The 16,878-nt window shown below is 43.8% G+C and overlaps 1 protein-coding gene across 1 annotated transcript in view; it reads right to left on the bottom strand.

The window, feature by feature from the left end:
- LOC126267200 (facilitated trehalose transporter Tret1-like) overlaps positions 1–16,878 on the bottom strand; it is a 77,631-nt gene that overhangs the window by 10,423 nt on the left and 50,330 nt on the right. Inside the window, exon 4 of the mRNA XM_049972169.1 lies at positions 7,870–8,196. Coding sequence (XP_049828126.1) covers positions 7,870–8,196 — 327 coding nt within the window. The remainder of the gene's footprint in view (positions 1–7,869; positions 8,197–16,878) is intronic.

Here is a 16,878-nt window from a genome sequence, read left to right as displayed (position 1 = left end):
TTCATCGTACATTTCTTCAATTTCTTCATCATCTGCAGAGCTAGTTGGCATATAAACTTGTACTACTGTAGTAGGTGTGGGCTTCGTATCTATCTTGGCCACAATAATGCGTTCACTATGCTGTTTGTAGTAGCTTACCCGCATTCCTATTTTCCTATTCATTATAAAACCTACTCCTGCATTACCCCTATTTGATTTTGTGTTTATAACCCTGTAGTCACCTGACCAGAAGTCTTGTTCCTCCTGCCACCGAACTTCACTAATTCCCACTATATCTAACTTTAACCTATCCATTTCCCTTTTTAAATTTTCTAACCTACCTGCCCGATTAAGGGATCTGACACTCCACGCTCCGATCCGTAGAACGCCAGTTTCCTTTGTCCTGATAACGACGTCCTCCTGAGTAGTCCCCGCCCGGAGATCCGAATGGGGGACTATTATACCTCCGGAATATTTTACCCAAGAGGATGCCATCATCATTTAATCATACAGTAAAGCTGCATGTCCTCGGGAAAAATTACGGCTGTAGTTTCCCCTTGCTTTCAGCCGTTCGCAGTACCAGCACAGCAAGGCCGTTTGGTTAATGTTGCAAGGCCAGATCAGTCAATCATCCAGACTGTTGCCCCTGCAACTACTGAAAAGACTGCTGCCCCTCTTCAGGAACCGCACGTTTGTCTGGCCTCTCAACAGATACCCCTCCGTTGTGGTTGCACCTACGGTACGGCCATCTGCATCGCTGAGGCACGCAAGCCTCCCCACCAACCGCAAGGTCCATGGTTCATGGGGGGGGCATTTCAGTTCTAATATAATATATTTGTCCAATGAATACGCGTTTATCGTCTGCATTTCTTCTTGGTGTAGCAATTGTAATGGCCAGTAGTGTATACTTGCATATCGCTATCTCAGTGTACCTTCGTGTAAAATAGCCACACGTAACTGTCTTTCCCTCCAAAACAATATTGGCAGTGAAAGGGTTAAGTACGTTATGTCATCTTGATATGTACGAAGGCAATAGAAAAGGGACAATTTGGATCAGTTGATAGGTAATAGAATAGCTTTTGCCTAGTTTGTTCGATATTTTGTCCCATCGTGCGTCATAACAAGATCTTTGGGATGAGTTTTACAAAATCAAAGATAGTGCCGCAGTCACTAGTTGGAGCAGACCTACGAAGGGCGTATTTCAAGCCGAATGACCTCCTTTCTTTCTGCCACTCCTCGAGGTCTACTACCCAGTGCAAATGTCTCACTTTATTTTATGAACCACAATGTATTACCTCGGATATGCGCGAATATGTCTGCTGATATACGTATGTACATAGATATCCAGAGGCTGATTTCACAAGAAATCCTTGAGTAACAGAAGAAATACTGAATTTAATTGATGAAAGGAGAAAATATAAAAATGCAGTATATGAAGCAGGCAAAAAGGAATCCAAACGTCTCAAAAATGAGATCGACAGGAAGTGCAAAATGGCTAAGCAGGCATGGCTAGAGGACAAATGTAAGGATGTAGAATGTAGAGGATTATCTCCCTAGGAGTAAGATACATATTGCCAACAGGAAAATTAAAAAGACCTTTGGAGGAAAGAGAACCACTTGCATTAATATCAAGAGGTCAGATGGAAGCCCAGTTCTAAGCAAAGAACGGAAAGCAGAAAGGTGGAAGGAGTATATAGAGGGTCTATACTACGGCGATGTACTTGAGGACAATATTATAGAAATGGAAGAGGATGTATATGAAGATGATAAGGAAGATACGATATTGCGTGAAGAGTTTGACAGAGCACTGAATGACCTGAGTTCAAACAAGGCCCCGAGAGTAGACAACATTCCATTAGAACTACTTACGGCTTTGGGAGAGCCAGTCCTGACAAAATTTTACCATCTGGTGATAAAGATATATAAGACAGGCGAAATACCCTCAGACTTCAAGAAGAATATAATAATTCCAATCCCAAAGAAATCAGGTGTTGACATCTACATCTACATCTTCATCTACATCCATACTCCGCAAGCCACCTGACGGTGTGTGGCGGAGGGTACCCTGAATACCTCTATCGGTGATCATTTCTATTCCAGTCTCGGATTGTACGTCGAATGAAGGATTGTCGGTATGCTTCTGTGTGGGCTCTAATCTCTCTGATTTTATCCTCATGGTCTCTTCGCTAGATATACGTAGGAGGGAGCAATATACTGCTTGACTCTTCGGTGAAGGTATGTTCTCGAAACTTTAACAAAAGCCCGTACTGAGCTACTGAGCGTCTCTCCTGCAGAGTCTTCCACTGGAGTTTATCTATTATCTCCGTAACGCTTTCGCGATTACTAAATGATCCTGTAACGAAGCGCGCTGCTCTCCGTTGGATCTTCTCTATCTCTTCTATCAACCCTACCTGGTGCGGATCCCACATAGCTGAGCAGTATTCAAGCATTGGCCGAACAAGCGTACTGTAACCTACTTCCTTTGTTGTCGGATTGCATTTCCTTAGGATTCTTCCAATGAATCTGTCTGGCATCTGCTTTACCGACGATCAACTTTATATGATCATTCCATTTTAAATCACTCCTAATGCGTACTCCCAGATAATTTATGGAATTAACTGCTTCCAGTTGCTGACCTGCTTTTTGTAGCTAAATGATAAGGGACCTATCTTTATATGTATTCGCATCACATTACACTTGTCTACATTGGGAACAATTGCCATTCCGTGCACCATGCGTCAATTCGCTGCAGATCCTCCTGCATTTCAGTACAATTTTCCATTGTTGCAACATCTCGATACACCACAGCATCATCTGCAAAAAGCCTCAGTGAACTTCCGATGTCATCCACCAGGTCATTTATGTATATTGTGAACAGCAACGGTCCTATGACACTCCCCTGCGGCACACCTGAAATCACTCTTACTTCGGAAGACTTCTCTCCATTGAGAATGACATGCTGCGTTCTGTTATCTAGGAACTCCTCAATCCAATCACACAATTGATCTGATAGTCCGTATGCTCTTACTTTGTTCATTAAACGACTGTGGGGAACTGTGTCAAACGCCTTGCGGAAGTCAAGAAACACGGCATCTACCTGTGACCCAATGTCTAAGGCCCTCTGAGTCTCGTGGACGAATAGCGCGAGCTGGGTTTCACACGACCGTCTTTTACGAAACCCATGCTGATTCCTACAGAGTAGATTTCTAGTCTCCAGAAAAGACATTATAGTCGAACATAATACGTGTTCCAAAATTCATCAACTGATCGACGTTAGAGATATAGGTCTATAGTCCTGTACATCTGTTCGGCGTCCCTTCTTGAAAACGGGGATGACCTGTGCCCTTTTCCAATCCTTTGGAACGCTTCGCTCTTCTAGAGACCTACGGTACACCGCTGCAAGAAGGGGGGCAAGTTCCTTCGCGTACTCTGTGTAAAATCGAACTGGTATTCCATCAGGACCAGCGGCCTTTCCTCTTTTGAGCGATTTTAATTGTTTCTCTATCCCTCTGTCGTCTACTTCGATATCTACCATTTTGTCAACTGTGCGACTATCTAGAGAAGGAAGTACAGTGCAGTCTTCCTCTGTGAAACAGCTTTGGAAGAAGCAGACGTGGAAATTACCGAACCTTCAGTTTAATAAGTCACAGCTGCAAAATACTAACACGAATTCTTTACAGACGAATGGAAAAACTCGTAGAAGCCGACCTCGGGGAAGATGAGTTTGGATTTCTTCGAAATATTGGAACATGTGAGGCAATACTGACCTTACGACGTATCTTAGCAGAAAGATTAAGGAAAGGCAAAGCTACGTTTCTAGCATTTGTGGCTTTTGACAATGCTGCTTATAATACTCTCTTTCATATTCTGAAGGTGGCAGGGCTAAAATACAGGGAGCGAAAGGCTATTTAGAATTTATACAGAAACCAGATGCAGTTATAAGAGGGACGTGAAAGGGAGGCAGTGGTTGGGAAGGGAGTGAGAGAGGCTTGTAGCCTCTCCCCGATGTTATTCAATCTGTATATTGAGCAAGCAGTAAAGGAAACAAAAGAAAAATTCGGAGTAGGTATTAAAATCCATGGAGAAGAAACAAAAATTTTTGAGATTCGCCGATGACATTGTAATTCTGTCAGAGACAGCAAACCATTTGAAAGAGCAGTTGAACGGAATGGACAGTGTCTTGAAAGGAGGGTATAAGGTGAACATCAACAAAACCAAAACGAGGATAATGGAATGTAGTCGAATTAAGTCGTGTGATGCTGAGGGAATTAGATTATCCGCTATCGGGTGGAGAAGTGTAGGGTCCCCTTGAAAAGGTCAGGCGTGCACTACACGCCGAAAGCGGCTACAAGGGTAGCAGAGTACGTGTGGAGTGCACATGGGGTTTTTTTAGGTTAGGGAATTCCCCCCCCCCCCCCCCCCCACCTAGGCCCTACAAGACACCTCCTGAGACGCGGCTAGGTAGGAGTAGGCAAAATGCAACAGGGAATAACAATATTAATGTGCTAATAGTAAACAGCAGGAGCGTCTACAGAAAGGTCCCAGAACTGCTCTCATTAATAAACGGTCACAACGCCCATATAGTACTAGGGACAGAAAGTTGGCTGAAACCGGACGTAAACAGTAATCAGATCCTAAACTCAGATGGGAATGTGTACCGCAGAGACAGGCTGAACAGTGAAGGAGGAGGCGTGTTTATAGCGATAAGAAGTGCAATAGTATCGAAGGAAATTGACGGAGATCCGAATTGTGAAATGATTCGGGTGAAGGTCACGGTTAAAGCAGGCTCAGACATGGTAATTGGATGTATCTATAGGCCACTGGGCTCAGCAGTTGTTGTGGTTCAGCACCTGAAGAATAAATTGCAAAATATTTCGAGTAGATTTCCCCACCATGTTATAGTTGTGGGTGGAGATTTTAGTTTGCCAGATATAGACTGGGAGACTCAAACGTTCATAACGGGTGGCAGGGACAAAGAATCTAGTGAAATATATTTAAGTGCTTTATCTGAAAACTACCTTGAGCTGTTAAACAGAGAACCGACTCGTGGCGATAACATACTAGACCTTCTGGTGACAAACAGACCCGAACTATTTGAATCAGTTAATCCAGAACAGGGAATCAGCGGTCATAAAGCGGTTAATGAATCGATGATTTCAGCCGTAAATAGAAATATTAAAAAAGGTAGGAAGATTTTTCTGTTTAGTAAAAGTGACAAAAAGCAGATTACAAAGTACCTGATGGCTCAATATAAAAGTTTTGTCTAAAGTAGGGAGGATCAGTGGACAAAGATCAAAACCATCGTACAATATGCGTTAGATGAGTATGTGCCAAGCAAGATCGTAAGAGATGGAAAAGAGCCACCGTGGTACAACAACCGAGTTAGAAAACTGCTGCGGAAGCAAAGGGAGCTTCACAGCAAACATAAACATAGCCAAAGCCTTACAGACAAACAAAAATTACGCGAAGCGAAATGTAGTGTGAGGAGGGCTATGAGAGAGACGTTCAATGAATTCGAAAGTTCTATGTACTGACTTGGCAGAAAATCCTACGAAATTTTGGTCCTATTCCAAAGTGGTAGGTGGATCAAAACAAAATGTCCAGACACTCTGTGACCAAAATAGTACTGAAACAGAGGATGACAGACTAAAGGCCGAAATACTAAATGTCTTCTTCCAAAGCTGTTTCACAGAGGAACACTGCAGTGTACTTCCTTCTCTACATTGTCGCACAGTTGAGAAAATGGTAGATATCGAAATAAACGACAGAGGGATATAGAAACAATTAAAATCGCTCAAAACAGGAAAGGTCGCTGGTCCTGATGGGATACCAGTTCGATTTTACACAGAGTACGCGAAGGAACTTGCCCCCCTTCTTGCAGCGGTGTACCGTAGGTCTCTAGAAGAGCGAAGCGTTCCAAAGGATTGGAAAAGGGCACAGGTCATCCCCGTTTTCAAGAAGGGACGTCGAACAGATGTGCAGAACTATAGACCTATATCTCTAACGTCGATCAGTTGTAGTATTTTGGAACACGTATTATGTTCGAGTACAATGTCTTTTCTGGAGACTAGAAATCTACTCTGTAGGAATCAGGATGGGTTTCGAAAAAGACGGTAGTGTGAAACCCAGCTCGCGCTATTCGTCCACGAGACTCAGAGGGCCATAGACATTGGTTCACAGGTAGATGCCATGTTTCTTGACTTCCGCAAGGCGGTTGACACAGTTCCCCACAGTCGTTCAATGAACAAAGTAAGAGCATACGGACTATCAGACCAATTGTGTGATTGGGTTGAGGAGTTCCTAGATAACAGAACGCAGCATGTGATCCTCAATGGAGAGAAGTCTTCCGAAGTAAGAGTGATTTCAGGTGTGCCGCAGGGGAGTGTCATCGGACCGTTGCTATTCACAATATAGATAAATGACCTGGTGGATGACATCGGAAGTTCACTGAGGCTTTTTGCAGATGATGCTGTGGTGTATCGAGATGTTGCAACAATCAAAAATTGTACTGAAATGCAGGAGGATCTGCAGCGAATTGACTCATGGTGCACTGAATAGCAATTGAATCTCAATGTAGACAAGTGTAATGTGCTGCGAATACATAGAAAGATAGATCCCTTATCATTTGGTTACAAAATAGCAGGTCAGCAACTGGAAGGAGTTAATTCCATAAATTATCTGGGAGTACGCATTAGGAGTGATTTAAAATGGAACGATCATATATAGTTGACTGTCGGTAAAGCAGATGCCAGACTGAGATTCATTGGAAGAAAACAAAGGAAGTAGGTTAAAGTACGCTTGTTCGCCCACTGCTTGAATACTGCTCAGGAGTGTGGGATCCACACCAGATAGGGTTGATAGAAGAGAGAGAGAAGATCCAACGGAGAGCAGCGCGCTTCGTTACAGGATCATTTAGTAATCGCGAAAGCGTTACGGAGGTGATAGATAAACTCCAGTGGAAGACTCTGCGGGAGAGACGCTCAGTAGCTCGGTACGGGCTTTTGTTAAAGTTTCGAGAACATACCTTCACCGAAGAGTCAAGCAGTATGTTGCTTCCTCCTACGTATGTCTCGCGAAGAGACCATGAGGATAAAATCAGAGAGATCAGAGCCCACACAGAGGTATACCGACAATCTTTCTTTCCACGAGCAATACGAGACTGGAATAGAAGGGAGAACCGAGAGAGGTACTCAGGGTACCCTCCGCAACACACCGTCAGGTGGCTTGCGGAGTATGGATGTAGATGTAGATTAGCAAATGAGACACTTAAAATAGTAAGGGGGTTTTGCTATTTGGGGAGCAAAATAACAGATGATGGTCGAAGTAGAGAGGATATGAAATGTAGACTGGCAATGCAAGGAAAGCGTTTCTGAAGAAGAGAAGTTTGTTAACATCGAGCATAGACTTAAGTGTCGGGAAGTTGTTTCTGAAAGTATTTGTATGGAGTGTAGCCATGTATGGAAGTGAAACGTGGACGATAAAAAGTTTGCACAAGAAGAGAATAGAAGCTTTCGAAATGCGGTGCTACAGAAGAATGCTGAAGATTAGATTGGTAGATCACATAACTAATAAGGAGGTATTGAATAGAATTGGGGAGAGCAGGAGTTGGTGACACAACTTGAGAAGAAGAAGGAACCGGTTGTTGGGACATGTTCTGATGCATCATGGGATGACCAATTTAGTATTGGAGGGCAGCATGGACGGTAATAATCGTAGAGGGAGACCAAGAGGTGAATACACTAAGCAGATTCAGAAGGATGTAGGTTGCAGTAGGTATTGGGGGATGAAGAAGCTTGCACAGGATAGAGTAGCATGGAGAGCTGCATCAAACCAGTCTCAGTACTGAAGGCCACAACAACAACAACAATGATTCCCAAGCAGTTAGCTCACGCAAAAGAGAAGAAGGCTCGTCAGAGGCAGCCAGTAGATGCTGGCCACGACTTGCGGGCTGCTGTACGTTTTGAGGTAGAAGTAGACGCCAATGGCTGCGGAGGAGAGGGCACAGCCGCCGAAGCAGAGCAGCAGCAGCGGCCGCCGGCCCAGACGCTCCAGCAGCAGCAGGCAGGCGCCGGCCGACGCTGCCCGCACGGCGCTCACTGCCGTCGCCGACAGGCCGGGGTCCAGCGGGCTGGTGCTGTCCTCCAGGACGCTGGTCGAGGTCGATAGCAGCGCGTCGCAGCCGCACAGCGCCACCAGCGCAGACACAGCCAGCGACACCTGCACCAGTGCATTTCGTGGTGGTCCACCCGTGTTCTTAGCACGAAAACACAAAATAGTTCCCCAAAATTACACAACATCTGATCACAAGTACCAGGCCACATTTTCTTTTCTTTTTTTTAAGTCATCATTGTCCTGACTCGTTTCGTGCAGCCCGTTTCGAATTCTACAAAAAAAAAATGGTTCAAATGGCGCTGAGCACTATGGGACTTAACTTCTGAGGTCATTAGTCCCCTAGAATGTAGAACTCCTTAAAGCTAAATAACCTAAGGACATCACACACATCCATGCCCGAGGCAGGATTCGAATCTGCGACTGTAGCGGTCTGGCGGTTCCAGACTGTAGCGCCTAGAACCGCTTGGTCACCCCGGCCGGCAAATTCTACATCTATATCTACATCTACATCTGCCTGGATACTCTGCAAATCACATTCAAGTGCCTGGCAGAGGGTTCATCGAACCACCTTCACAATTCTCTGTTGTTCCAACCTCGTATAGCACGGGGAAAGAATGAACGCCTATATCTTTCCGTACGAGCTCTGATTTCCCATATTCTTGTCGTGATGATCGTTCCGCCCTATATAGGCCGGTGTCAGCGAAATACTTTCGCATTCTGAGGAGAAAGTTGGTGATTGGCTTCCGTCGCAACGAAAAACGCCTTTCGTTTAATGATTTCCAGCCCAAATCCTGTATCATTTCTGTGACAGTCTCTCCCATAATTCGCGTTAGTACAAAACGTGCTGCTTTCTAAGAAACGTTTTTGATGTACTCCGTCAGTCCTATCTGGTAAGGATCCCACACCACGCAACAGTATTCTAGTAGGTCTGTTACCTTTTCTAAGCCTCTTCCCAACAACACGCAGCCTTTGGGTAGCCTTCCCCACAAAATTTTCTATGTGTTATTTCCAACTTAAGTAGTTCGTAACTGTAATACGTAGGTATTTAGTTGAATTTACGGATTTTAGATTAGACTGATTTATCGTTAACCGAAGTTTAACCAGTTCCTTTTAGTTCTCATGTGCATCACCTCACAGTTTCGTTATTTAGTGTCAACTGCCACTTTTTGCACCACTCAGATATTTTTTCTAAATCGTTTTACAGTTTGATTTGACCTTCTGATGACTTTATTAGTCGATAAAAGACTACGTCATCTGCAAACAACCGAAGACGGCTGCTCAGATTGTCTCCCAAATCGTTTATATAGTTAAGGAACAGCAAAGGGCCTATGAAACTACATTGGGGAACGCCTGAAATCACTTCTGTTTTACTCGATGACTCTCTGTCAATTACTACCAACTGTGACCTCTCTGACAGGAAATCGCAAATCCAGGCACATAACTAAGACGACATTCTATAAGCACGCAATTTTGCTATGAGGCTCTTGTGTGGCACAGTGTCAAGAGCCTTCCGGAAATCCAGGAATACGGAATCGATCTGAAATCCCTTGTCAACAGCACTCAGCACTTCATGTGAATAAAGAGCTTGTGGTGTTTCACAGGAACAATGCTTTCTAAACCCATGTTGACTGTGTGTCAATAGACCGTTTCCTTCGAGGTAATTCATAATGTTCGAACACAATACATGTAAAATCCGGCTGCGTATCGAAGTTAACGATATGGACCTGTAATTTAGTGGATTACTCCTACTACTTTTCTTGAATATTGGTGTGACCTGTGCAACTTTCCAGTCTTTGGGTACGGATCTTTCGTCGAGCGAACGGTTGTATGTGATTGTTAGGTTAGGAGCTAATGCATCAGCATACTGCGAAAGGGACCTAATTGGTATACAGTCTGGACCAGAAGACTTGCTCCTATTAAGTGATTTGAGTTGCTTCACCATTTCGATGATATTTACTTCTACGTTACTCATATTGGCAGCTGTTCTCGATTCAAATTCTGGAATATTCCTCTCATGTGCCAACCTCTTCGTCTCAGAGTAGTACTTGCAACCTACGTCCTCAATTATTTGTTGCATGTATCCCAACTTCTGCCTTCCTCTACAGTTTTTATCTTCTACCGCTCCTTCTAGAGTCACGGAAGCTATTCCCTGATATCTTAACAGATTTCGTGTCACCTCGTCCCTTCTATTTGTAAGTGTTCTCCAGATATCTCTTTCCTCATCTACTCTGCGGAGATCCTCCTCATTCCTTGCCTTTTCAGTACACCTAATTCTCAACATTCTTCAGCAGCAAAACATCTCAAATGCTTCAGTTCTCTTCTTTTCCGGTTTCCCCACAGTCCTTGTTCCTATACCACACAACGGTGTACTCCAAAAATACATGCTCATAAATTTCTTTCTCCAACGAGGCCTGTTCGGAAAGTACGGTCTGATGAGTGGGAAAATGGAAACCACTGTAAAAATCAAAATGTGTTATTTGCTACATCTTACTGCTACATCTCCACATAGTGGCCGCTCCGATTTAGACATCTGTCGTAGCGTTGTACCAACTTCCCGATACGCTTGTCGTAGAAGAAAGCTGTCTGTGCTTCCCGCCAATTCTCTAAGCTGATCCACAGCTCGTAGTCTAAGCCAAAACACTGTATTCATAGCCAGAGGTATATGTGAACGGAGATGACACTCAGAGAGAGTCAGTTACGGGCTCTATTGTGGGTGATCAAACACTTTCCATCGAAAACGTTGCAGGTTCAACTTCATTACCCCTTCAGAGTTCTGCCGAGAATTGCCATGCAAAAGGAAACGTCTGACAGTTATGTTACGTGGGCTGCATAGCATTAGGCTAAGTATCACACCAGACACTGTTGTCCTAAGAATCCTTACGGGCTCAGTGTGCGATCATAACTGGAAAGAGAGACGTGACGTGATCGACGGTAATACTAGTCTCCCCCCAACACATCTGAGCAAAGCTCCATCGGATTTTCACTGTGGTTTCCGTTTCGCACCCCATGTCAATTTCTCGCAGTTTTTATTTATGCTGCTTCTCATTACCTTCGTCTTTCCTTGTTTTACTCTCAATCCATATTTTGCACTCATTAGACTCTTCACTCCATTCAGCAGATCCTGTAATGCTTCTTCACTTTCATTAGGGACAGCAATGTCATCTGCGAATCTTAACACTTTTATCCCTTCACTTTGAATTTTAATCCCATCATTTAACCTTTCTTTCATTTCTGTCATTGCTTCTTCAACGCACAGGCTGAACAGAAGGAGAGAAAGACTGCATACCTATCTTATACTCTTTTTAATCCCTCCACTTCCTTCTTGGTATTCCACGATTATTGTTCTCTCTTGGTTCTTGTATGGGTACACATTGTATATTACCTGTCTTTCCCAGTAGTTGATGCTTATTTTTCTAAGAATTTCGAATATCTGGCAGTATTTGTCACTGTGGAACGCTTTTTACAGGTCAAAAATCCTGTGAATACGTTTCGATTTTACTTCGGTGTTGCTTCCAATGTGAACTACAACGTCACAACTACCTCTCTGGTGCCTTTACCCTTCCTAGAACGAAACTGATCATAGTCGAACAGAACCTCAGTTTTCTTTTCCACTCTTCTTTATACTGTTCTCGTCAGTAACTTGGATGCCTCAGCTGTTATGCTCATTGTGCGATACTCTCGCACATGTTGGCTCTCGCGATCTTCGGAATTGTGTGGATGGCGTTTTTCCGAAAGTCAGATGTTACATCGCCAGAGCTGTACGTTCAACATACCATCGTGAACTGTCTTTTTGTTGCCACTTCCCCGAAGATTTTAGAAATTGTGATGGAATGATATCTATCCCTGATGGATGAATTGATTTTAAATCTTTCAAAGCTTTTGCATATTTCGATTCTAATACTATGTACTCATTCTACCTATCCACTATCTCCTCTGCATTTAAAACCGGAATTCCCACTTTTTTTTAATGGTACCACCCTCGTTTCTAATTTTACCAGAAGATGTTTTGGCTCTTTCATATGCTGAGACAATCCTTTAGCAATCATTTCTTTTTCGATTTATTCACAGTTTTCATTCAGCCATATCGCCTAAGCTTCCCTGCACTTCCTATTTATTTATTTATTTCCTGTGCGACGTGTATTTCTGTATGCCTGAATTTCCCTGGACGTTTATGCACTTCCTTCTTTCATCGATGAACTGTATTTTCTCTCCTATTTCCCATGATTTCTTCGCAGTTACCTGTGGTTCTCTCTCTCTAACTTCTGTGAGTGCCCTTCCCGCCCTTTTTAGAGATGTCCATTCCTCTTCAAATAAAGAGCCTTTTGCGCTATTTCTTATCGTAGTATTTAAAGCCTCATAGAACTTCAAACATCTGTCTTCATTCCTTAGCGCGTCCGTATCTCACTTCTTTGCACAAGGATTCTTCCTGACTAGTCTCTTAAACTGCAGCCTACTCTTCTTCATTACTAAATTGTGATCTGCGAGCCGGCCGGAGTGGCCTGGCGGTTCTAGGCGCTACAGTCTGGAACCGAGCGACCGCTAGGGTGTGTGTGTGTTTTCTCTCTCTCAGTTCTCGTACCAAGCCCACATTCTCCCATAACCCTTTTTTTCTACTCATTCTCCTACAATCACATTACATTCCCCAATGGCTATTAGATGATATTGTCCCTTTGTATACTGAATTATCCGTTCAATATTCTCATATATTTTCTTTATCTAGCCGAGCGGGGCAGCCACGTGGTCTGGGGCGTCTTGTCACTGTTCGAGTAGCTTCCCCGTCAGAGTTTCGAGTCCCCCCTCGGGCGTGGTTGTGTGTGTGTTTTCCTTAGTATAAGTTACAGTCAAATTAAGTAGTGTGTAAGCTTAGGGACCGATGACCTCTGCAGTTTCGTCCCATAAGACCTTACCACAAATTTCCAAATTTCCATTTCCTTTATCTCTTAATTTTCTGCTTGTGACGTCGATATGTATACCTGAACTATTATTGTCGCTGTTCGTTTGCTGTCGATTCTGGTGAGAGCAGTCCATCACTGACCCGTTTACAGTAACTCACTCCCTGCCGTACCTTCCTAATCATAACGAATCGTACTCCCGTTTGCTGCTTTATGCAGCTGTTGATACACTTGTCTGACAAGAACTGCTTGTCTCCTTTCTTCTTTCCATTTCACTTAACTGATCCCCCCCCCCCCCCACTTTATCTAGATTGAACATTATCATTTGCCTTTTCAGATGTTCTAGCTTTCCTACCACGTTCAAACTTCTGACATTCCAGACCTCAACTCTTAGAACGTTATCCTTTCGCTGGTTATTGGATCTTTTACTAATGGTCACTTCCCACTTGGCATACGTTCCCAGAGATCCGAATGGTACACTAGTACGGAATCTTTTGTCAGTGCAGAGATCATCATGAGCTTTTTACAATTTTACAATTAAAGGCCACATGCTGTGTGGATACACACTATCGGTTTATAGTGCAGTGGTATTCAATGCCTTCAGTGTTCTCATGCCGTTGATCATTGCTGATTCTTCCGCCTTTTAGGGCAGTTTCCATCTTCCAGGGCAAGAGAGTGCCCTGACTCCCTGTCAACACCTCCGCCCTCTTTGACAAGTTTTTAGCTGGATGAGGGTGACTTCTTATGCCGGAATTCTTCATCTGCCATTTCTGATGAATTTTATTCAAAATTAAAACGGTGCGGGTTTCAAATCTGGGACTGAGGACGTTTTGACTACTATTTAGTGACGTTACCCCTAAACCATAAATGACACATATATTTGAACACTATTATGATAGCTTGAGCTCTTCTGGATTACGTTCAGTGAGGTGTCTGAATGTCTTTAGAGGAATGACGGCCCATTCTTCTTCAACAGCCGAAACCAGAGGAGACAGTGATACTGAAAGCTGGTGTCTGCAGCGAACTCGATATTCCAACCCGTCCCAAATTTGTTCGTAGGGTTCAAATCGAGACTCTTGAGAGATCATTTCAGGACGGTTACTGTCCACAAACCATTCCCTGACAGAGGCAGTGCTTTACCGCGCTGATACAGTCACCAGCTCCAAACTGTTCCCGTATAGTACGTAGCCCCCATAGCATAATATCACCACGCGTGTACTTCACTGTTGGCGCTACAGATGATGGCAAGTAAAATTCTTCAGGTATTCGCCAAGACCAAACACTTCCATCTGATTGCCACAAAGTACAACGTGATTCATCACTCCAAATCATTCGTTTCCAGTCCTTCACTGTCCAGTGGAATCGCTCCTTACATCATCTGAAGTGCCACTTAACACTGACCACGGAAATATGTGGCAATGTGAGAAGCTGTTCGACTGTTGCACCACATTCATTTTTACGCCGTACGTACGGTCACTGCGCTAGTTAGACTACTGGTAACACTTCGGTACTCGCGAGTGGTTCCTTCCACACCTTTCAGGCGATTTTTGTATAACCTTCCTCCGCAGTGCTCGACAGTTCCTGGTCTACATCTACATCTACATCCGTACTCCGCAAGCCACCTGACGGTGTGTGGCGGAGGGTACCCTGAGTACCTCTATCGGTTCTCCCTTCTATTCCAGTCTCGTATTGTACGTGGAAAGAAGGATTGTCGGTATGCTTCTGTGTGGGCTCTAATCTCTCTGATTTTATCCTCATGGTCTCTTCGCGAGATATACGTAGGAGGGAGCAATATACTGCTTGACTCTTCGGTGAAGGTATGTTCTCGAAACTTCAACAAAAGCCCGTACCGAGCTACTGAGCGTCTCTCCTGCAGAGTCTTCCACTGGAGTTTATCTATCATCTCCGTAACGCTTTCGCAATTACTAAATGAACCTGTAACGAAGAGCGCTGCTCTCCGTTGGATCTTCTCTATCTCTTCTATCAACCCTACCTGGTGCGGATCCCACACTGCTGAGCAGTATTCAAGCATTGGGCGAACAAGCGTACTGTAACCTACTTCCTTTGTTGTCGGATTGCATTTCCTTAGGATTCTTCCAATGAATCTCAGTCTGGCATCTGCTTTACCGACGATCAACTTTATATGATCATTCCATTTTAAATCACTCCTAATGCGTACTCCCAGATAATTTATGGAATTAACTGCTTCCAGTTTCTGACCTGCTATTTTGTAGCTAAATGATAAGGGACCTATCTTTCTATGTATTCGCATCAAATTACACTTCGCTACATTGAGATTCAATTGCCATTCCGTGCACCATGCGTCAATTCGCTGCAGATCCTCCTGCATTTCAGTACAATTTTCCATTGTTGCAACATCTCGATACACCACAGCATCATCTGCAAAAAGCCTCAGTGAACTTCCGATGTCATCCACCAGGTCATTTATGTATATTGTGAATAGCAACGGTCCTATGACACTCCCCTGCGGCACACCTGAAATCACTCTTACTTCGGAAGACTTCTCTCCATTGAGAATGACGTGCTGCGTTCTGTTATCTAGGAACTCCTCAATCCAATCACACAATTGATCTGATAGTCCGTATGCTCTTACTTTGTTCATTAAACGACTATGGGGAACTGTGTCAAACGCCTTGCGGAAGTCAAGAAACACGGCATCTACCTGTGAACCCGTGTCTAAGGCCCTCTGAGTCTCGTGGACGAATAGCGCGAGCTGGGTTTCACACGTTCGTCTTTTTCGAAACCCATGCTGATTCTTACAGAGTAGATTTCTAGTCTCCAGAAAAGACATTATACTCGAACATAATACGTGTTCCAAAATTCTACAACTGATCGACGTTAGAGATATAGGTCTATAGTTCTGCACATCTGTTCGACGTCCCTTCTTGAGAACGGGGATGACCTGTGCCCTTTTCCAATCCTTTGGAACGCTTCGCTCTTCTAGAGACCTACGGTACACCGCTGCAAGAAGGGGGGCAAGTTCCTTCGCGTACTCTGTGTAAAATCGAACTGGTATCCCATCAGGACCAGCGGCCTTTCCTCTTTTGAGCGATTTTAATTGTTTCTCTATCCCTCTGTCGTCTACTTCGATATCTACCATTTTGTCAACTGTGCGACAATCTAGAGAAGGAAGCACAGTGCAGTCTTCCTCTGTGAAACAGCTTTGGAAGAAGACATTTAGTAATTCGGCCTTTAGTCTGTCATCCTCTGTTTCAGTACTATTTTGGTCACAGAGTGTCTGGACATTTTGTTTTGATCCACCTACCGCTTTGACATAGGACCAAAATTTCTTAGGATTTTCTGCCAAGTCAGTACATAGAACGTTACTTTCGAATTCATTGAAAGCCTCTCGCATAGCCCTCCTCACACTACATTTCGCTTCGCGTAATTTTTGTTTGTCTGCAAGGCTTTGGCTATGTTTATGTTTGCTGTGAAGTTCCCTTTGCTTCTTCAGCAGTTTTCTAACTCGGTTGTTGTACCACGGTGGCTGTTTTCCATCTCTTACGATCTCGCTTGGCACATACTCATCTAACGCATATTGTACCATGGTTTTGAACTTTGTCCACTGATCCTCAACACTATCTGCACTTGAGACAAAACTTTTGTGTTGAGCCGTCAGGTACTCTGTAATCTGCTTTTTGTCACTTTTGCAAAACAGAAAAGTAGATGATGTCTACTTGGTCTTTGTTTATCTGTGGTTGTTCGTTTGTGTTTCCACTTCCTAGCCACATCACCGGCAATTGACTTGGTCTGCTTCAGAAGCACTGAAATGTCTCAGATGGATCTGTTGCCCAAGTGAAATCCAATGACTACTTCACTTGCAAACTCACTGAGCTTTCCTGACTGACCCATTCTGCTGTTACAGCGCAATACT

The sequence above is a fragment of the Schistocerca gregaria genome, chromosome 4 (assembly GCF_023897955.1).
Source record: "Schistocerca gregaria isolate iqSchGreg1 chromosome 4, iqSchGreg1.2, whole genome shotgun sequence".
NCBI lineage: Eukaryota > Metazoa > Arthropoda > Insecta > Orthoptera > Acrididae > Schistocerca > Schistocerca gregaria.
This window is presented reverse-complemented; position numbering and strand designations above follow the sequence as displayed.